Source organism: Podarcis cretensis, assembly GCF_951804945.1.
Source record: "Podarcis cretensis genome assembly, chromosome: 17".
Lineage (NCBI taxonomy): Eukaryota > Metazoa > Chordata > Lepidosauria > Squamata > Lacertidae > Podarcis > Podarcis cretensis.
This window is the reverse complement of record NC_137187.1, coordinates 21632529-21654761: the sequence shown is the minus strand read 5'-3', so window position 1 is coordinate 21654761 and position 22233 is coordinate 21632529. Positions and strand designations below refer to the sequence as shown.

The 22233-nt window shown below is 42.5% G+C and overlaps 1 protein-coding gene and 1 long non-coding RNA gene across 27 annotated transcripts in view; one reads left to right on the top strand and one right to left on the bottom strand.

The window, feature by feature from the left end:
- The window catches only part of PTPRD (protein tyrosine phosphatase receptor type D), a 1166566-nt gene that overhangs the window by 60488 nt on the left and 1083845 nt on the right, over positions 1–22233 (bottom strand). For all 26 annotated transcript variants that reach the window (XM_079959081.1, XM_079959070.1, XM_079959090.1 and 23 more), the window contains one exon: positions 13472–13595. In XM_079959081.1, the coding sequence (XP_079815207.1) occupies positions 13472–13595 (124 nt within the window). The remainder of the gene's footprint in view (positions 1–13471; positions 13596–22233) is intronic.
- LOC307206655 overlaps positions 1–22233 on the top strand; it is a 386119-nt gene that overhangs the window by 136823 nt on the left and 227063 nt on the right. The window lies entirely within an intron of this gene.

Below are 22233 nucleotides of genomic sequence, written 5' to 3'. Positions count from 1 at the left end.
CTAAATTATCTTTCATTATAATGCAGTTTATTGCATTCATCAGTCCTGTGTGATCCACAAAATCTGGCTTTGAAATTAAACATATTACCATATTTACTCAGGTCTAATGCACCGTCAAATCTAATGCACACCTCAATTTTCAGAACCTTGAAACCAAAAAAAGTATTTGCTGGCGAATGTAAATGTGCCATTGAATCTAATGCACACCTTAATTTTTGCAACATTATTTGCATTAGATTCGAGTAAATATGGTATCTTAAACTCTAGTTCCAACCAACTTTTCCACAAAATCAAATTATGACCTAACCAAGGTTTCCTAACAGTCCATCCTCTTTTCCTTTTTTGTGCTGCTCACTAGAACTATGTCCAAAGCACTTTCTGTTAATATCAATGAAGAAATTAACTATTTTACCTTAAAGAATTGGGAAAGCTCTTCTGTCACCGATCTATTATTATTATTATTATTTAAAATTTTATATTAAGAAGTGACCAACATCATTGCCTTAAAAATATTAGCAATATGTCAAAATCTGGACCTGGGTTGCTGCTGTAAAAATACTTTCTTCCATTCTTGATAAGTGTGATTTTGGCTCCAGCTGTTTCTCAATCTATTGTCTTTCTTACACATAACCTGTTGTGATGTTATAACTCCCCACTCCATAAAAAAAAAAAAAAAATCCTAAGTGTCACAATGTCATTAAAGCTCTCTATTCAAAGAATGTCATTATAACATTGCCACTTGTCATCCAGCACATGCAATTAAAAAAACCCAAAAACAAATCCCAAGGCTTTTCACATTATTAAGCAGAGATGTGATTTTATGAAAAGTTCTGCTACACCAATGGAAGGTCCAACTAGTCTGGCAAACTGATGGCTATCAAGAAATTTCTGGCATCATTGAAGCATGGCACAAAGGCAAAAAACCTTTGTTATTTGTCCTGGTTATTTTAACTGGAGCCATTAAACCTTTATGGGAGAAATCAAGGGGAAAACAGTCAGGATCATAGGCGGGGAGGAGGAAGGAAGGCAAAACAGCTTTGAGGTCTTTTCTACAATCAAATAGTATAGACATTTTAATGTGTGTCCCTACTCTAAACATTGATAACCTCAGTGACAGAGGCTGAGAGAACTGGAATAAATCTGAAGAGTGCATCATTTTTTAATCTTCCCCACCCACTTTCTGTTATGATGCTTCACTAGTAAGTTGCACAAGTTTGGTCTCTATTGCTGTCCCACCACGGGCCACTGGTTGGCTCAACAAAATAAATCAAAGACCTGAAAGCACCTTGAACTACATTTCTCGCAAGAAAAAGCCATTGCGCTTCAGTTTGTGTGGCTGTCAGTAGCCTGCTTACCTGCAGGCATGCACACACAGCAGGGGTGAGAGACGACTGGGGTCTGAGCGAGTCGGTGGCCCCAGTGAGTGAGCGATGAGCAAAGAGACAGGTGGTCCAGTGAAAGCAGGTGATCAGGCAGTCGGGCAGCTAGGCCTTCACAAACTCCTTACCACCCAGGGGTGCCAACGTGAATAAAATGGGGGGGGGGCAGGTTGGCCCCACCCCAAATAATTGATTACAAGATGCAGTGCATGCACACCGTTTGAATAGCAATGCCCATCAACCTCAAATATTTTATGAGGAGGGGGTGTCGAATGGACCTCAGCTCCTAGGACAGGCTTGGGAAAATCGGTCCTCCAGATGTTTTGGGACTACAATTCCCATTATCCCTGGTCCTGTTAGCTAGGGATCATGGGAGTTGTAGTCCCAAAACATCTGAAGGGCCGGGTTTGCCTATGCCTGTCCTAGGAGTTTGCTTCTGTGCTACCATCACTTTCTCCTCTTCAGCAGCCGCTGCCAGGAGGAAGCAAAGTGTGCATTTCAAAACGCATCCTTCAGGAGGTAGCAGCATGGGGAGAAAGACTTTGTTCTCTTTTTTCCTTCTTTCTTCTGGGAGTGGTTGTGGCAGCGGGATCTTGGGATTGGGGTGAGCTATGGGGGGATCAGGGAGGGGAGTTGTCAAGAGGGGTAGGGAGGGCTGGCAAACAATGCAAGCAGCGGCTCTTAGTAATAGAATAATATCATTAAGAGAACTTTCCTTTTTGCCACACACACATCCTTATGTGCCCAATTCTTCATTCTACCACTCAATTATCTTTGAAGAAGTATGATGACCTGTTGTGACCCTATTTAAATTTCAATACAGTTTGGAAATGATTTTAAAATTGTATGGATTATTTATGAAGTTTGCTTTGACCTGCGGTATCATCTTTGCTGACCCTGAACAACTATAAAGACTTCTTAAAATCTGTATAAGCAGGAGCAAACTGCAACCAGAATTTGGACAGCTTTTAGCATCAGGGGAAAAGTGATGACTCCTAGCTCCAGGTCATAGACACTCTCTCTCTCTCTCTCTCTCTCTCTCTCTCTCTCTCTCTCTCTCTTCTTTAGAAGTGGAATGCTGGTTGTAATTTTTCATTTATGAGGGGAAAGTGTTGTGTGAAATAGACCTCAGTATACAGAAGGCAAGCAGTGCTGTCTCCTGCGTGCCAATTTACTTAGGGCTGCACATCATAAACGCTGCAGCCCCCTTGATTTCAGTGGGGACTCAAGTCTTTGATTGCAAGCCTCAGTATGTTAGCTACGGATACTGAACTGCCATTTTGGTCTCACACCAGAAGCTGAACGAAACAAAGTGCATTTCTAAGTCCATCATTGCTCGGGTTCACTAAGTTTTATTGAAGCCACTCTACAATATAACCCAAAGAACAGCTCTTGAAGCTTAAGAGGAGTTTGGATTTGATATCCCGCTTTATCACTAACCTAAGGAGTCTCAAAGCGGCTAACATTCTCCTTTCCCTTCCTCCCCCACAACAAACACTCTGTGAGGTGAGTGGGGCTGAGAGACTTCAGAGAAATGTGACTGGCCCAAGGTCACCCAGCAGCTGCATGTGGAGGAGCGGGGAAGCAAGCCCGGTTCACCAGATTACAAGTCCACCACTCTTAACCACTACACCACACTGGCTCCCCAGCTAAGTGCTAAGAAAGTGCTAAGGGTAACTACTTCTGCTGAGCTAAGCTGAGCCCCACAGATCTGGGGAAAGTGATGATTTCTTTCTGCTGCAAACTAACCAGAGGATCATACACTGAAAACATGGTAGTTATTCAGCTTAGAGAGGCCCTAATTTGTAAGCTGTACACTAAGCCTGATAGAGGAACAGTTTATTATAAAGCAGAGAATTTGGGGTTCACAACATTTCTGGTTAAATGAGAAGGTTTTCATGAATTTCCTGAATGTGGAAGTATGAGTTAATGATTCAGAAAATAACACCAGCTGGGCACAATGCCACACACCCTCTATTTATCAAAGATGATAAAACACTTCTGCACAAAGGAGATGAGAGGGGAAATGAGGCCAACATGAGAAATCTATACCTAGTGGGTATTATATCTGAAAGATGTGGACCAGGTATGTATAATAGAAACATTTTCCTGCATAAATTAGAACAACATTTACAAATGTCTGGTATTGTTCTGCAAAGCACATATTATTTCTCAAAGAAAAGCCCTGGAAATAAAACAAAGAACAACATAACAAAAACCAGGGGGTGGAATCCCACTCCCATCTTTCTGTGCACAATGGTGCCAATAGATCTTCTGGGGAGGCTGGTTTCTAACTACAAGAACCGATGTTCCAGCATTATCAGCAAGGGAGCACACTGCCAATGCCACATCTAAGATCAGCCTCATATTATTTTAATCAAGGCTGGAGTCAAAAATCAGTCACAGCCTTTCCTCAATTCAACAAATCATTCAACAAGTTTAGGGCTAGTGAACCAAAACCGTAATCCTCGAGCTGAATAGCCTCTCAGTACAAGGACAACAGATGTTTTTACATGCTGAATACGATGACAAGGCCTCGCACGATTTTAGCTTTCATTATATCACGGGCTTGTCTAGCATCAGAGTATAACAACTCAGATTCAAAGTTGCTCGTGCTCTCATTCATTCTGCATAACCAGAAGACTTCCACTGCAAAGAACTAGGATCTCACACATTCCCCCCTCTGAATTTAGATTTCCCTGATCCAAAGATAACCTGAAAATTTCCAGATCTTTGATTTCCAAAGAGATTGCTCAGTTGGTAGAGCATGAGACTCTTAATCTCAGGGTCGTGGGTTTGGGCAAAATATCCCAACTCTACAGTTTGATAATTCTATTAAGTAACTACACCTTGGTCAGTGGATGGTCTCATCAGGTATTTTGCCTTGCCTCTGTTGGGGGAGTAATCCTTTGCTTTAGCTACTTCCCTTTCCACACCCCATCTTTTCATCCATGATCCACATAACAACAACAACAACAACAATTTATTACTTATACCCCACCCATCTGGCCGGGCCTCCCCAGCCACTTGGGGCAGCTCCCAGCAGATTATTAAAAACACTATAAAACTAACAGGACTGCCTTGAGATGTCTTCTAAAAGTCTGGGAGTTGTTCTTCTCTTTGACTTCTGGTGGGAGGGCGCTCCACAGGGCAGGTGCCACCACTGAGAAGGCCCTCTGCCTGCTTCCCTGCAACCTCACTTCTCGCAGTGAGAGAACCGCCAGAAGACCCTCTGAGCTGTACCTACTGTTGGCCTCTGTTGGAGACTGACTTCTAGAGTAGCTGTTCTTATGAAGCCTGTGTAGATTGTTGCTCGTGCAAACCTAGCATTAGTAGAGATGGTGCATGAATGATGGCTTGTCCAGTCAGCCACCATAATATCGGAATGCTTTCAAGCCACATGATGAAGCAATCTGGCTGAAGCTTAGTACGTGTGCATTTTAACAACACACATATACACTTCTGAATCACAACTAAAGACTACTACGTTTATAATCTATGTTCTTGGGGATGGGATAGGTACTCATGGAAAACCCTTGTCATTTACAATCTCTGCAATGTACTCTGGCAATAGCAGGCAAACAGAGAGAGAAATGAAATGATGGCTTGCCTGAGAATAAATATAAATGTGGGATTGCTTCTTAGGGTCCTTTTGCCATGCTTGGGGGTGGCAGGAAAAAGCCCCTGGCAATACTGTGTCACAACTAATAGTACAAAAACAATCAAAGAGTTCAGGCAATTTATTGAAATTCTGCAAATCTTTGTTAGCTCCATAGCTTGAGGCATTTTTAACCCACAAGCACAGCAACAACTGCCATCATTATTTAAATTTGTGTAGAACAGTCAGAGATGTCAGTCATTTCAGCAGCCAGCTTTTTTTTAAAGCACGGGTCAGAAGAGGGACAATGGGCCAAATTTGCTCTTGAGTTCACACTAATGAGAACCAAATAAGTCTCTATTTACAGCATTAGTGAAACCAGACCTTGAGTTTTGCCCAGCATATTATGTACAGAGTGTGTGCCAATGAAACATGTCCTAGATTTGGCTGTGAAATAATTAAAAGAATAAGCATCTAGTAGCATAACAGAATCCCATGGCCAGGAACCATGCGAACATCATATCATTCTTTTCTCAATCATGGAATGAAATCAAAAGAATATTAGGCCTTTGTTCTCAGGGAGGTGTTTAACTACACACAACAAACACACGTTTGCTACCAAGTGGCTTCAAGCAGATCCAGATTAATTTCCCTAGGGGTTCTGCTTTTATGTACATCCCTGTGAGAGAGACAGAAAACTCTAGCAACTCCCAGAGCCTAGATATATGTGGACAAGGAATGCCTGGGTGTGACATCTTTTCCCTCTCAGAGGTCCAGTGTGTGCTCTTACTGCTTAAACCCTTCATGCTGCTTGAGAGGCCTATTTGAAAATCAATCAATAAATCAATCAATTATAGCCATCCATCTGACTGGGTTGCCCCAGCCACTCTGGTCGGCTTCGAGCAAATTAAAGGATCAAACACAGTGAACACCACACATTAAAACTTCCCTATACAGGGCTGTCTTCAGATGTCTTCTAAAAGTCAGAGAGTTCCTTGAGATCTGATGAGAGGGAGATCCACAGGGCGGGTGCCACTACCAAGAAGGCCCTCTGCCGCCTGTTTTCTTCTATTTAGTATTTTATTCCCATGCCCTCCAAGTGCCCCAGTTTTCCAGGGCAGTCCTGGAATTAAAAAAGCTATCCCGGCTTCTAATTTGATCCTGGAATGGTCCTATTTCCCTTGCCGGTGCCCCCCTACACCTCTGGGAGGAGGATGAGATGGTAGTGGTGACAGATGTGGCGGTTAAGGAGCACCCCAATGTATCTCCATGGCCGCCACTGCTGGCCTCCTCCTTTGGGTAGCTTGTAGCAGCTGCTGGAACGTGGGCGAGGTGGAGGAGAGGCTCTCAACAGTGAGAGATTGGGGTTGCGTGTAACAATATCTAGACAAACACAAACGTGTGTGTACGCCCCTCTCTCTTATCCTTTCCAACCATCCTCCAGCTACAGTCTATGTATGCAGATAGAGACATACTCAACTGATAACAAAAAACAATGCAACAGAATGATTCCTTAGTACCAGTTCTTTACAAGGGATTGGGGGTGTAAGAAACTCTCTTGCTGTTATTTCTGATTTACTATGAGGCCGCTTTCATGAGCAGTACAAAAGAGGCACTAAAACAAGCTGAACATTCTGTATGTACAAAGGTAAATGAAACAAGAGCTACGCAACAGGCCTGGTAATGCAGACCTCAGCATTCTTCCTTTGATTCAGTGAAGAAACTTGTCATCTTAAAAAGCTTTAATTAGACTTCACACTTTATTTGCAGACTGAAATCGCATCGTGAAATTGTTTCAAGCCTTGACAAAGGCTAAGTACTGCACAATCTCCCTATTTAAGACAAATTAAACCATAAACCTTTGCTTGGGAGATGCTCTTCTAAGAAATGTGCAATTAAAGAATATTTTAAAAGAGAGTTTGAAGTAATAGGATTAAGCTTCATAGCGCTTGTAAACAATAACCTTCGGAAAACAGGCGAATGAACAAAAGGAATGAAGATGTAGTTTTGGTGGGAAACAATGAAGTTGCGTTTACTAAGTGGAAAAGAACTAAAGCAGATATAATTTTTTTTTTGTGTGTGTATAAGATAAGCTTGCAACAAGATATATGCTGGTAAAGAGATTAGTAAATTTTCAAGTCACTATGGCAAGCATACACACACCTATCAGAAACCCCGACTGCAAGCAAAAACTCAGTAGAAAAACTGTGCCAAGGGCAAGCCCTTTAAATAACAAAATAAGGGCATTTGAAGAATTGCATGCACAAGGAGTTGTGCAAGTTGATGATCACTAAGTACTGGAAAGAGAAGAGTATGAAGTTGCAAGGGATTTTGCAAAGGAAAACTGAGTTCATTTGGGGTGGGCAGTTAGCAGGCAATTCATAGGACCATTCCACACCCTACAAACTCAAAATTATCACATCTGTATCCTGTTTTTCCTGGAAGGAGGAGGAGGAGGAGGAGGAGAATTAGAGCAGGGGCATTGATGGGGTTTGTCCATTTTCACCTTGTAACAATTCTGTGAGAGGGAGGTTTGGATGAGGGACACCATATCAGGGTAGCCAAGTTCGTACATTCCATGTGTTATTGGACTACAACTCCCATAATTCCTGCCCATTGACCACACTGGCTGGGGCTGATAGGACTTCTGAAGGGCACCCCCTTGGCTACTCCTGTACTCTATCACACTGGAGCAGAATAAAATTGGGTTCACTCCAAATTCCAAATGCTTTTTAATGAAGCATTTTATATGGACAACTTTTTTTTAAAAAAGGAAAATCCTTGGAAGGATAAAATAAATGCACTGAAATATGCATTCTGGAGTTCAATATATTTGGCTAAGTTCCTTTTTTTAAAAAAAAAAACAACAACACAAAAACCTAAATCTCATAACAACATCAAAGCATTAGTTTCTATAGTAACCCAAAAACAAATGCAGCTGTGAAATAAATGTAACGCTAGGCAGCATTTTTATTTTCATATTTGGAATGTTTACTGTTTCTTTAGAGCCTGGCAATAAAGTCTCTAAGCTTGGGAAAGACATTCCACTTAAATATGTCATTACAACCCACTGTTTTAAAATTCTTAGAAATACAAGAAGACGGATATATTTTGAATAACGTTCTTGCAAAAGCTGTACTCTAAAAGGGGAGCGAAATGAAAAGCAGCTAAATTTATTTCTGAAGCCAAGTGCCAAAAATGGATATGGCTCGCCGTCAATTCAGGCAGAGTTAAAAACATGGTTGAAAGTGTGTAGGGCAAAGTAGTCAGACATTTGAAAAAGGGAGACCTGAGTTCGAATCTCTGCACAAGGACCTCACTGGGAGAACTTGGGCCAGTCGCACACTCTTCTTGTGAAAATAAAATGGGTTACGCTACTCTGAACATCTTGGAGAAAGAATCAGATAGAAGGTTGAGAAATAACCAAATGGATTGTGTCAATTTTATCCCTAGTTGCTCAACATTTTAGGCCAGGCTGACAAATGTTTCCAGTGACAAAGTATTGAGCTGGATGTAATGTCACAAACAGTGTGGCTTAGGTATAAGCTAAACAAGCTATAGCTTTGGGCCCCACTCTCTTGGGGGCCCCCAAAAAAATTAAAGAAAAAAACACCGGGATATACATTTCCAAAATATAAGGTAAAATAGAAATAAAATAAAACCTACATACAGCAAAGATGTTTTGTGTTGTGTAGACTCCTATGATGTATGTCATGGGCCCCGCCCGCTAGCCTGCTCCCTAAAATATCACCGGTTTGCTCATTTCTATATATAGGGTGCCTACATTCTGCGTGGATTGATTGCATGGCAACATGTGCAAATTGCTTTAGGTCCATAAATTACCATATATCATATATTCAACACACAAAACAGCGACAATTTGTTGTTGACAAAGGACAGCTGGACATAGAAAGGGCCCCATTACCTTCAGTAGCTTAGGGCCTCATCAAACCTAAATCCGGCCCTGGTTGCAGATCATGAAAACTGTCTCTGATCTGTGATGGCTGTTTCTCATCAGCTGATGTGGCAATTGCTGCATGATGAACACACCCTACCGCTACCTTCAATCAATGGGACAAGCTGAGAGTGCCTGTTAACAAATTTAATTCTTATATAGTTTTCCCCAATATTCAAAGAAGATGAAGAGTCTTTTTTTTAAAAAAAAAAAAATCTTGACTAAGAACTTCCTGGCACAATGCACATTTCAAACTTAGTCTAGGGCATCCTTTAATGTCAGTCTCAACGTGCATCAAAGCATTTAAAAGGTGTGTCATCATAAAGCAACCCAAGATGGTGTCATTGTATAAAAAATATTTTGCAAATTAGCAGCTTGGGCAGTGCACAGATGAAATAAAAATGCAGCTCTGTACCCCTGTCATGACCCCCTGTACGTTTACTAGGTTGCACTTTAATTTTAACATACTTATTTTCTCCTCTACAAGTGGAGTAAAGTAAAATAATATGCCATTTCTTTTCTAGCTCAGGTTTGGGTCTCTGGAAAGACCAAAACATTGCACTGCACTTAACAGGAGCTCTGATTCAATTAAACCTCTACATTTTCTCTTTCTCATGCCATTGACTGAACTTTGTTTCTTGCACAGAAAGTTGCTTGGGTTTTGTTTGTTTGTTTGTTTGTTTGTTTGTTTACCAAGGAAGTTCTTGTTTCACACACATTGAATCTGGTAGCCCTTTCAAACTAGGCTTTACTGCTTACTCAGATCTCTTTCCAGAAAAAAATAAAATAAAATTGATTGTTTTAGCATGGGATGTACTTTGGCCTGTATCTCTATTCCACAGAAGCAAAAAACAATGAAGAAAAGCAGAACAGGCTCAACAATGCCCATGAATTTCCCTAATAAGGAAACAATCCACTTCTTTTCAGGGGGCTGAGAGCGCAAAGTCCACACACTTTGTTAAGAAAAGAGGTTTGTTTTTTTTCTTTTTTGGATATCCAAATCTCTAATTAATATACATGTGAAGTGACATTTGGGCTAGGAAGCCAGATATGAGGGAACATAACTGACACAGCTAAAATGCAGTCAATATCATGTAAATTGCCTTACAGGTGGAACAAATGTAAGCAGATTATTACATGCAAATTTTTTTTCCAAGGCAATCATTTAAATTTTCTAATATATTTGGGAAAAAGCTGTCTGCTATCAAAGCCTCCGAAATGCAGCTGCAAAAAATTAGGCAGAGATGTAGGCTCAATAGTGGGGTTGTGTTTTCCTTCAGAAAGCATTCACTTAGCTTTGCATAGCACACTGGAGAATTGATTACACTTATAAACACAGTCATTGCTCCGTCCCGCGGCTGCTTGTTTGGGGTATCAGATGCGGCTTATCTAAGAAAAGATTAAGTGTCATACAATTTTGCATGTTATATATGAGGGAGGAAGGAGCTATAAGCTCCTGTGCAAATAACCAAACTAGTTGAAACTGTTAGGATTCTTTTCCCATGCTGCAGTCATGGGATTGTTTTTGTCACATGACGGTGTATGTTTTCATTCCACATTGTGGGGAGTGATGGAGACAGGATGTTTGTATGACTGTGTTTCCATGATGTAGGACGTTTGTCCTTTTGTTCTTTCTCTTTGCTGTCTGATGCTGAAGAGGAAGGAGCTGAGTTACAATGCTCCAAATGTGTACAGTGGTACCTCGGGTTACATACGCTTCAGTTTACATACGCTTCAGGTTACAGACTCCGCTAACCCAGAAATAGTGCTTCAGGTTAAGAACTTTGCTTCAGGATGAGAACAGAAATCATGCTCTGGCGGCATGGCAGCAGCAGGAGGCTCCATTAGCTAAAGTGGTGCTTCAGGTTAAGAACAGTTTCAGGTTAAGTACGGACCTCCGGAACGAATTAAGTACTTAACGCGAGGTACCACTGTATATGTAAATAAACGTAGTTTAGCCAAATGTTGCGCTGCTGAGTCTGTACGCTGACTGTATATATTGTACTCTGCTGATCTTGAAGTGTGCTGATGCCTTAAGGTATCAGTTGCTGTGATGTTCGCTCTGGAGAAAGAGTTTGAATCTCCCAAATGACTGACCAGGAGGAAGAGAACATGCCAATCGGGCATGTGTCTCTACCAGACTCCTACTCGTGTGTAGGACCTCCTGGCAGAAGCATCTCCTTATGCCTAAAAGCAGTATCTTTTAGCCGAGGGAGCAGTTAATAGTGGGGTGGCCTTTGGAGGAATCCGTCCATGGATCAATTTCTAATGCGCCAAATGGTAGTGTTTTCTGATAATTAGGACTGCCTCATCTAGACAATTTGGATTGTAAGTCGTGCTTGGCAGAGGAGTAAAAGCAATTAAGACCTTTGTAAACTCAGCTGTGGTTGAAGGTCACCATTTTAAAATAGTTACCAACACTACCACCACACCACAAGAATTAAATACTCCATGTGCACTAAATCCTTTCAAGTTCTTTTTTTTTTTGTTTCACTATGACTTCAACACACTTAAACACAGTGTTAGCTTCTACCTGCATGTTGGCCTGGTTCGCACACAACACGAAGCCAAAAAGAAGCAAGTGTGTGAGTGGCAACAGAAAAAATCATGGCTGCTTCATGGCTGGGAGTGGCGGCTGAGATCATGTAACAGTGGTCCTGAAAAACCTACATTGGCTCCCAGTACCTTTCCAGGCATAGATCAAAGTGTTGGTGCTGACCTTTAAAGCTCAAAACGGCCTTGGCCCAGTGTACTGAAGGAGTGTCTCCATCCCCAGTGGTCCTGAAAAACCTACATTGGCTCCCAGTACCTTTCCAGGCATAGATCAAAGTGTTGGTGCTGACCTTTAAAGCTCAAAACGGCCTTGGCCCAGTGTACTGAAGGAGTGTCTCCATCCCCATCGTTCTACCCTGACACTAAGGTCCAGCTCCGAGGACCTTCTGGCAGTTCCCTCACTGCAAGAAGTTAAGGGAACCAGGAAGAGGGCCTTCTCGGTAGTGGCGCCCACCCTGTGGAATGCCCTCCCATCAGATGTCAAGGAAATAAACAACTATCTGATGTTAAAAAGACATCTGAAAGCAGCCCTGTTTAGGGAAGTTTTTAATGTTTGAAGTTTTATCATGTTTTTAATATTCTGCTGAGAGCCGCCCAGAGTGGCTGGGTATAAATTTTATTTATTTATTTATTTATTTATTTATTTATTTGTTTGTTTGTTTGTTTATTTATTTATGAAGACATCTAAAGGAAGCCCTGTATATGGAAGTTTTTAAATGTTTTATTATGTTTTGGCATATGCTAGAAGCTACCCAGAGTGGCTAGGGCAACCTAGTCAGATGGGTGTGGTACAAATAATAAGAATAAGAACAATTGTTATTATTCATTTCACCCCAGTCCTCCTGCTGCTGAACTACATGGACCTGGGCTCGTGGGTTGCCTCGCCAAAGTTTTTTCTTGCTTAGGCTTTGTTTGGCTTAGCTGCAGGTATTGTGGCAGCAGGAAGACCTGGAGAGGAGTGAAGAAGATGTGATTTTCATTCTGAGAGCCCATATGCTTGCTTATGTGTGAACAAGGCCTCCCTAATGAACCAGAGTAAGCCACATGTAAACATGTTAAGCTACCTGTGAACAAGGTCTCTCTGAAGAGCTGCCCAGTAGATCTACCTAGAGTTGCCCAACTGATTTTTAATCCAGTCCTCCAAGGTTGTATATAGTGGCTCTACATCAAGCTCTCTTCCCTGAGATCCCTTAACTAGTAATATTGGGGATATGATCTCAAATCTCATGCATAAAACAATGTGCTCTGCTGCTGAGCTATGAACGTACCACAAAAGACGATCTCTGGATTTCCTTTCCTGGAACTAAGGGTATAAAAAGCAACTTATTTCAAAGTCAAAGCCTTTGACTTTGGTCAAAGCCAGCCTTTCAAGGTCTTATTCCCAGCCCCCCAACCTGAAATGTAAGGGATCAGTCCAAGACCTTTCATGAATGTGTGAAAACTTTACAAAACCAAGAGATATGTCTCGCTCCCCCTGCAACAGTTTCTAGCATACCACATCCCATAATATAGCACAAACAGTTGCAGTTCAAATGGTATCTATTAGTAACTTGCAAGAGAAGTTTGCTCAATTTATTTTGTTATGTAATGCTTTTAGGTAGATCAGAAAGCAAAACACTGTTCTTATTGGTTCTTTATGGTTCACACATTATCACTGCAGGGAAAAAAATCTTCCACGAGGCGCCTGCTTTTTCTCATACATGCACACACACAAACATCCCTGACACCCACACCACAAATTTACACATACCTTTAACACTTTTTGTTACTGCTGGGTAAAAGAACTACATCAATGTACCATGTATGTTAATTGCATATTAAGTAAGGAACTCTTTCATGTGTTTAAGCACTTCAAAATGAAATATAACAAAATATCAGTATGTGGATTTCAAAGCCCTGAATTTTAGCTGAGTTTGATCTTGTGGAAGATGAACTGCTTTTAATATACAATGTCTGAAGGTTTGCTTGGTTCCATTTTCACCTTACCTTCTATTGCTGATTGGAGAACTCGAGAATGGTCATAAGCGATGACATTCGCGTATCTATTCTTTGGTTTATTTACTTCCAGGTTAGAGTGTTCCCATGTGAATTGCTGCCCTGGGTCAATTGACTAAAAAGAGAGAGAGAGAAAGAGAGAGAGAGAGAGAAGGGATAGTTATTATTAGCTGAAGAACTATTTTTATTTTGGAAATACTTACCTTTTATAAAAGGTTCACATGTATTGCATAGCTCAAAGGACTTAACTGTGGGTCTTATTCCACTGCAGTTTGTCATACTGGTACTTAGGGCACAACTGGATGTCTGCTTGTCTCGCTGCTTTACCGCAGAGAAACCCGCAGAATCAGAATGCCAACTGGGTTTGGGGCAGATTGCTCTGAATCAATGTTCAAAGGGCAGGTTTCTCCAGGGAAAAGCGGGAAACTTGTGCTTAGAAAGCACAAGACAAGTGCAAGTGTGGGCAAGCCCTTATTGACAATCACATTTAACCGCTGGCCTTGCAAGATACTCTATTTGTTCTCACACAAAACAAGAGGAAAACCTATTCTGTTGTTGTTGTTGTGCGAGAGAGAGATGTGAAGAGGTTATAATAATAAAACGGAGGAAGAATAATGAAAGGCTCAAGTAGATTTAGCTATGGCAACCATAGAACTGGGGGATTTCTCTATAGAACGCCTGTGGCCTCTGTACATTTGCAAGGGAAAAGAGACTTCATTAGTGCTGCCAGAAACCCCTTGTTCTGAGGGTAGGCTCTAAAGTATCTAACCAAAGATCATCAATTAAAATTCCTGATGCTCCCAAGGGAAAGACGTTTCTGCAGAAATCTCATCCAAACAGCTGGTTGGCTTGTACATGGTGAATTTAAGCATATGTAGAAAGCAGCTCATCCATACCAGCAACTGAGCTGTAGAACACACTTCTTTGTGGAGGCTGAGCATTGCTGGTTCACAATGATCTAATCGGGGTGGACTGCGGTAATGTGGTACCCTGAGCGAGGACAAAATTTGGTGTCCCACTCCAAATATGTCTCATTTTCACAACAACTCGTTATGGTACAAGATTCAGGTAGGTAGCTGTGCTGGTCTGACACAGTCAATATATATATATATATATATATATATATATATATATAGTCCAGTAGCACCTTAGAGACCAACTATGTTTGTTCTGGGTATAAGCTTTCGTGTGCATGCACACTTCTTCAGATACCAGATTTTGGTACAGTTGCTTTTTATGTATCTTTTCAGTAGGTACCCATATAAATATAGGCAGTGCTTTCCCCCCCTAAAATACTTTTTTAGGGGTGCTCTCATTTTCCTACTCATACTGAAATACTGCCCCTCAAGGAGGCCAAACTTAGATTCACAAAAGGTTTAGGGGTATGCGTACCCCCAGAAGAAAACACTCCATATAGGTGGTGGTATTATTATTATTATTATTATTATTATTATTATTATTACTATTATTATTCGCCCCTCAGCTTGGTGCTTTGTGCAGTGGAACTGCCCGCACCCCCTTAAATCTGGTGCTGATCTAATACAGGACGGCTTGCAAGCAATTTTGGAAGAGCTGTTAAAATGGAAGAGGCATCATATTTTCCAAGGTCTTTGGGGTGACTTCTGGCACTAATTCAGGCCCATGTTCACTTTAAAGTGCAAATCATATTATATTCATATTATCTGAAGCTTCAGCGATTTACCAAAATCAACAACAAAGTTCTGTTTTTCGTACTGTGCAAAGAGCGTCATTTTCAGCTGCTTGTAGTTTTTATGTACTGCTTCCACACCAGTGGCGTAGCGTGGGGGGTGCAGGGGGGCCGGCGCAACATCGGGGGGGCGGGCGCTCGCACTTGCAGCTCTCTGCCCCTACCTGGCTCACTCACTCTCCATGGGTTAGGGGGCGCAAATTACTTGCATTGCCCCGGGTGCTGACAACCCACGCTACGCCACTGTTCCACACCTGAGAACCTGCTTCCTTCAAACCGGGGAGTACAGCAATTCCTCCATTTATTCTTTCCTGCATCTCCATGTTCTCCAGAAACAAATGAAGTATTCAGTTTTCTAGGGCTGGTTTTCCAGCCCACACTTTTTAATTAGCACAGCCACAGTTAGACAAACACAAGCATCTCAAGTCAGAAATCTTTCATAAAACCTTCCTACACACGGGCATTCCATCTTTTTGTTTCCTACAAGATACTGCAGGCTAGGTCCCTTCTGACCCATATTATGCTGGAGATAGGCTGCATTTAACACCTGCAGATATTCACTACAGATTAAAGGTAAGGTACAGCTGTACCTTAATAACAGCAGTTGCCTCTTGGTGCACCACCAAAAAGATAAGCTGTAATTGAAGCAATTTAAAGCTCCCTGGGGTTCCATTGTGCACACAGAGCATTCTCTCGGGGGGGGGGGGGGGCTTCCTCATTCTTATTAAAGCCAGAAAAAGCTCCACATGTGTGGGCAAAAAGGTGTCCCCAGTGCTGCAAAGAACAGAAGGGCACCTGTTCGTGTGTCGCTCCCAAAGGTGTGTATCAGAGCTGCTGCAAGCACACTAGAGTTAAAGGTAAAGGTAAAGGTGCCCCTGCCCGTACGGGCCAGTCTTGACAGACTCTGGGGTTGTGCGCCCATCTCACTTAAGAGGCCAGGGGCCAGCGCTGTCCGGAGACACTTCCGGGTCACGTGGCCAGCGTGACAAAGCTGCATCTGGCGAGCCAGAGCCGCACACGGAAACGCCGTTTACCTTCCCGCTGGTAAGCGGTCCCCATTTATCTACTTGCACCCGGAGGTGCTTTCGAACTGCTAGGTTGGCAGGCGCTGGGACTGAGCAGCGGGAGCGCACCCCGCCGCAGGGATTCGAACCGCCGACCTTTCAATCGGCAAGTCCTAGGTGCTGAGGCTTTAACCCACATGATGCTGCAATTAATCTTACCTGTTATAACAAATAAAATTCATTAGTAGTTTGAATGCAAGGGGGTGCACGGGAATGGAGGATCAACGAGTTGGCTGTGTACATTGGCCATGATCAAATGAGACAGTTCAGTCTGAGTACAGAAAGCAGAAGCCTTTTTTTTACTAGGAATTACAGGTACTGACATAGCAAAGGAGCAGAAAAGACTCTTTATGTATCGAACAACAGCCGCCCAGATGTTGTTAGCTCAGAATTGGAAAGAAGACAAAGTCCTTACCAGAGAAGAATGGCAAAGTTGATGGACTATGCCGAGATGGCAAACCTGACTGGAAAACTCAGGAACCAGACCTACATTGGCTCCCAGTACGTTTCCGAGCACAATTCAAAGTGTTGGTGTTGACCTTTAAAGCCCTAAACTGCCTCAGCCCAGTATACCTGAAGGAGCGTCTCCACCCCCATCATTCTGCCCGGACACTGAGGTCCAGCACCGAGGGGCCTTCTGGCGGTTCCCTCATTGCAAGAAGCAAAGCTACAGGGAAGCAGGCAGAGGGCCTTTTCGGTGGTGGCACCCGCCCTGTGGAACACCCTCCCATCAGATGTCAAAGAGATAAACAACTACCTGACATTCAGAAGACATTTTAAGGCAGCCCTGTTCAGGGAAGTTTTTAATGTATGACATATTAGTGTATTTTTGGTCTTTGTGGAAGCCGTCCAGAGTGGCTGGGGAAACCCAGACAGATGGGCGGGGTACAAATAAATTATTATTATTATTATTATTATTATTATTATTATTATTATTAAACCAAGACGATAAAAGCTTTATAAAAGAATGGGGAAAATTTAAAAGTTACTTAGGGGACCACTGTAAGCAGATGATAACAAGAGCAGGGTTTTGACCCACTTGTAGTGTAAAAAATATTATGGACAATATGGTTTGATATAAAAATTGGAGTACGGATGAATATGCAGTTGTAGATGGTTAAAATGAGACCCCATGGAGGGGATGGGGGGAAGTCACAAGATTTGGAGAATCTCTTTTTATAGTTATGTTTTTACTAGTTTGTGTTTATTTATACCTTGTATTTGTAAAACCAATAAAAAAGATTTCATAAAGAAAGCAGGCCTTCCTTCCTTCCTTCTCCTTTTTATTGTGATGCAATTAATCCATGTTTCCATCACTACAAAAAATAGATTCCTTTCCAGCCTTGCATTTCCACACTTTGCATTCCAATAATTGATGGATTTTTTCAATCTTTCCACAATCTGCCTTTTCTCCTGTAAATCAGTTTGGTCAATTTATTCATTTCTGCCAGTTCAAAGCTTGCGGGCATATCCGCCATGTTGCCCTTACTATCTTTTCAGCTATCATCAAGAACCAAATTAAAGATTTCAGATCTGTGGGCATATCCTCCTGATCAAATTTTAAAAGTGTCCACGTTGGAAGAACTCTTAAATTGTTCCAAATCATATCCACTACATACTGAGCAATATTTGTCTTCAAAATTAGGTAATTCACATCATACCCCCCCCCCCCCGCAATATGTAGCAGACAATGCTTGGATCTATATTTAATTATATATTTGAATCCAGTTGCCACTATTTTGTTCTGTGAACCACCCTGAGACCTCTGGGTATAGGGTGGTATATAAAATCAATAAATAATAATATTTCTGTGAAATCTAGGGAAACAGTCTAATCTTAGCTTGGTACTCTCAACCTCACCATACTTCATCAAAGACCTGTCTGGAGAGAGAAATCTAATCTATATTTCCTAGGTCTGAATAGCCAGGCTGGAACAGAGAATAGAGTGATATTGGCAGAAACATTGTAGAAGTGTGAAAGACCAATAACTCATGAATAACAAGTCTGTGCTAACAGTTTTAATGAGTGCTCTAATGGTTTAATGGATGACACTTAAAAAGGATCCCTAGTATATTCATTCTGACAGTTTGTCTTGAACAAAGCTGCCATTAAAAGATGAAATGGATTTCTTCACAATAAATGCATGTACTGTATAACATGATGAAACTTTTGTTTAAAAGGGTATGTGCAATACAGCTGTAGTGTCTGCATGCTCCCCTGACTATGGTTTTGCATATTTCCACCCAAAATGTGAGACTCTGTAGGAAAGAGGTCTGGATTTAGGCTGGCTGCTATTTGCATGTTCAGACCCAGAGACCTGCCCCTTAAATAAAGACACATTTGACTCAAATTTTAGTTTTGGTTTTTGGCAGAATTTAGGCCACAACTTTATTGATTACAGAAAAGTGAGTGGTTGCATAGGCTCTGGTTCGACTAGCTCCCTCCACCGTTGTGGGTAGCGCTGACCCAGAGCTCTATCATAGGTCAGCCAAGGGTGAACACCTGAGGCAGGTGAAAAGCCTGGGAACAGATTCTGTTCACTCCCCAGATGCTCCCCTGGACTCAGGCACGGGCACAACCCCCCTTTGGGGGTTGACCAAACCAAGTTGAGTCCTTGGATTCCTTTAATGGAATACCCTTCACATAGGGATGGCGAGACCATTGTCCCATCCCTATCACATGAACCAGTGCCTATCCGCAACCTTACAAGTTGTGACGAATTGCTACACGGCAGGTGAAACACAAATGGCCACAGCCAATCAGCCAAGTGGGGAAAATTCCTGCCGTGCCCCCTGTCCCAACGACAAATGACACACGATAGCATTGCAAGGTCAATCGCAAAATGCCCTAAAATTAGGGAGAGGTGGGTGGGTGTTCCGATGCACGAGCCAAAAGAGGAAGCTCTGGGACATGTGCATCAAATCTATGCTGCCAGGTGCCATAAGAAAGCGGCAGAGATAGTGCAGGATAGTACGCACCCCGGAAATGATCTCTTTCAGCTTCTGCCTTCTGGAAGAAGGTATAGGGTTATAAAGGCCAGGACTAGCCGTCTGAGAAACAGTTTCTACGCAAATGCAATTCTGGTTCTAAATGCAGCATAAGGGGTCTCTATAGTATAGTGTATTTTAAAATGGGGTTTCAGAGTTCTTAGGGGGTTTTGAATGTTTTATGTAGTTTTTATGTAGTTTTATGCAGTTTTTATGTAGTTTTATGTAGTTTTTCAATTTCATTGTCCTGCATGGGACAATGACAATAAATAAAGATATCGCATGTGTCAGGGACTCAGCGGGAGCGCAGGGAGGAGAGGAGATGGAGAGCGAGGGGGAGCAATCCGAGGGCAGCGTAGGAGAAGATGACAGCAGCCCGATAGATTCCATGAGCCTCTCCAGCGAATCGGAAGATTCACAGAAGGGGGCGCCGATGGGTAGGGCAAGGGGGGACCCAAGGGGGACACCCCAGAAGCAAGGGGCCAGCGGGGACTCCCAGAGCAGCAGTTGGAAATCAGGACCAGCTTCCCCACCAGAGCGTAGTGGGGGGGAGGAGTCCCAGGTATCAGAGCCCACATATGTACCACCAGCGAGAGAAGATGAGTCAGGGTTGGCCACGCCTCCATCGGAGAGCGAGGGAACGGTCAAGAGGAAAGCTGCAGGCTGGGCGCGCGCGCCAAGTTCAAATGTACAGGCGAGCGGCACAGAAGGTAGCCCGGATAGGGAACCAGGTCCTAAAGCCCGCCGGAAGGAGGGGGAAGAATCATCAGGGTCAGCGTCAGAGGAGTCCAGAAAGGATGAAACCCTAGCGGGCAGGAGGGCCCAGAGGAGAAAGGAACTTAGGAAGAGGTGGAGCAAGGCGAGAGTCTTAAACTGGTGTGGAAGGGGCGGAGACTCAGACGGGACTTCGCCGGTCTAAGGTCGAGACGTAGAGCTGCGCGCTGCGGCTTTAAAATGGAAACTGAACCTCAATAAAGACTTTTGTACATAACTACAGCCTAGCGTTGGTCCTCTGTGAGCTGGGACCTGGAGGCAGCTCTGACAGCATGGGTTTATATAGGTCCCTCGATCCATTTAGACTGCACCCCATTGGCCAGATTATACCCAGCAACGAGGGACCTACCAATCAGGTGTTGTGGCTGTCCAACAGACCCACCCACAACCAGGAGTTCAGTCTCCAGGTCTCACTGCAACATGTGCCCTCTTTTAGGGAGGACACGATTTACCCGTGACTTTCCATTCACTAGACAAATGGGTCAGTAGGCAATGGAGCCAATGAATTGTCATGTAGTAGTTCACCTCGGAAGACTCTCGTCAAGCTTGTGCATCAAAATAGGATCCCTTGTTCATAGAATCATAGAATTGTAGAATTGGAAGGGCCCAGAGGGTCATCTAGTCCAAACCACTGCAATGCAGGAATCTTTTGCCCAATGTGAGGCTCGAATCCATGAGGCTCATGCTCTACTGACTGAGTTTATCCCAGCTGCCTGGAATCACCATACTAACCCAGGAAGGTGCCCACAGGCCTTAAAACTGCACATTCAAGAAGGAAGTCCAGCTGGCTGTGACAAATAAGTCATACTACATAATATAGGGAAAGAGGAAAAATCCGTAACTATTCTCCAAATAGGAAGTAAAAGGAACACTTTTCCAAAGCAGCAAGTCTTAGGATAAAGGAAACTTTAGTTTCCCAAGAAACCAGTGCTGTGAAACTTGTCCTCCAATTGCTTGAAATAATAATAATAAAAAAATCACTGATAGTTTCTTTCCCCTTTAATAATTTTCAAATAAAATCTATTTTGTCATTTTCAGATAGAGGATGGTTGGGGAGGAACCAAAAACTCTTCCCAGGTGAAATATAGAGCTTACAGTAAACAAGGAAATGGTTCCATGTATCCCAAGAGTCTAACTGGGCTTTGTTTTTCAAAAGAACAGTACATGAAAAAAATCAGTGAAATAAGTCCGCTCTACGAGTGTGAAAAATTCTGTGTAAAGCTGAAGTCAACTTGGAGCAGAATTAAGAGTGGTATCAAAGAAAGTGCTTCTTCTAGGCACAGGAATTTCTACTTGCACCATAGAACTTCCACTCTTTCGGCCCCACATTCTCTCCAACTCTACTCTGGAAGTTGGGTCAACCCCTGGAACAGACGGAGAGTGAGTGGAAATTCTGTTGTGCAAACAAAATTCCTTCTCCTAGAGATAGTACTTTGTTGGACGCTGCCCAAAGACCCTAAGCTAATAATTTACTCCAGGGATCCAACTGAATCCTTCACTTCTTTGTTTTGTTTGTACACAGGAATTTACAGGGCCTGTCCCCCCCCAAAAAAAAAGTGTGGGGGGAGACTTCTCCAATGATCTGAAAGTGGTAGCACAAAATAAAAAATGGAAATTGTGTATATATATATATATATATATATATATATATATATCTACATATGACAAAACTAAGACAGAAATATATCTATACAGTGGACGCTCGGATTGTGAATGTGATCCGTGTGGGAGGCATGTTCGCAACCCGCAGTGTCCGCAACCCGCAGCGCCGCGTCTGCGCATGTGCGAGTTGCGATTTGGAGCTTCTGCGCATGCACAAAGCACGATTTAGCACTTCTGTGCATGCACAAGCACCAAAACCCGGAAGTAACCCGTGTCCGTAACTCAAAAACACTGTAACCCGAGGTATGAGTGCATCTACATATGACAAAACTATGACAGAAATACAGAAGTATTAAGACTTTTCCCTGCCCTCTTTTGAAAACTTCCTGGGGATAACAGGTAGTTTGGTAGTTTCACTTTCCCATTCATTTCCACGCCCCCCCCCCCATAAATTAGACACTTTCAATTAAATGAAAGTTTTATTTTCAAAGCCAAAAATTGGACATGGGGGCAGGGAAGATGAAGCTCTACAAGACAACTGAGGGTTTGTCTTCATCTCTTCTTTTGTGACAACTTCATTCCCCTCTCCCCCAAATTGGATCTTTAGCCAATTAATTG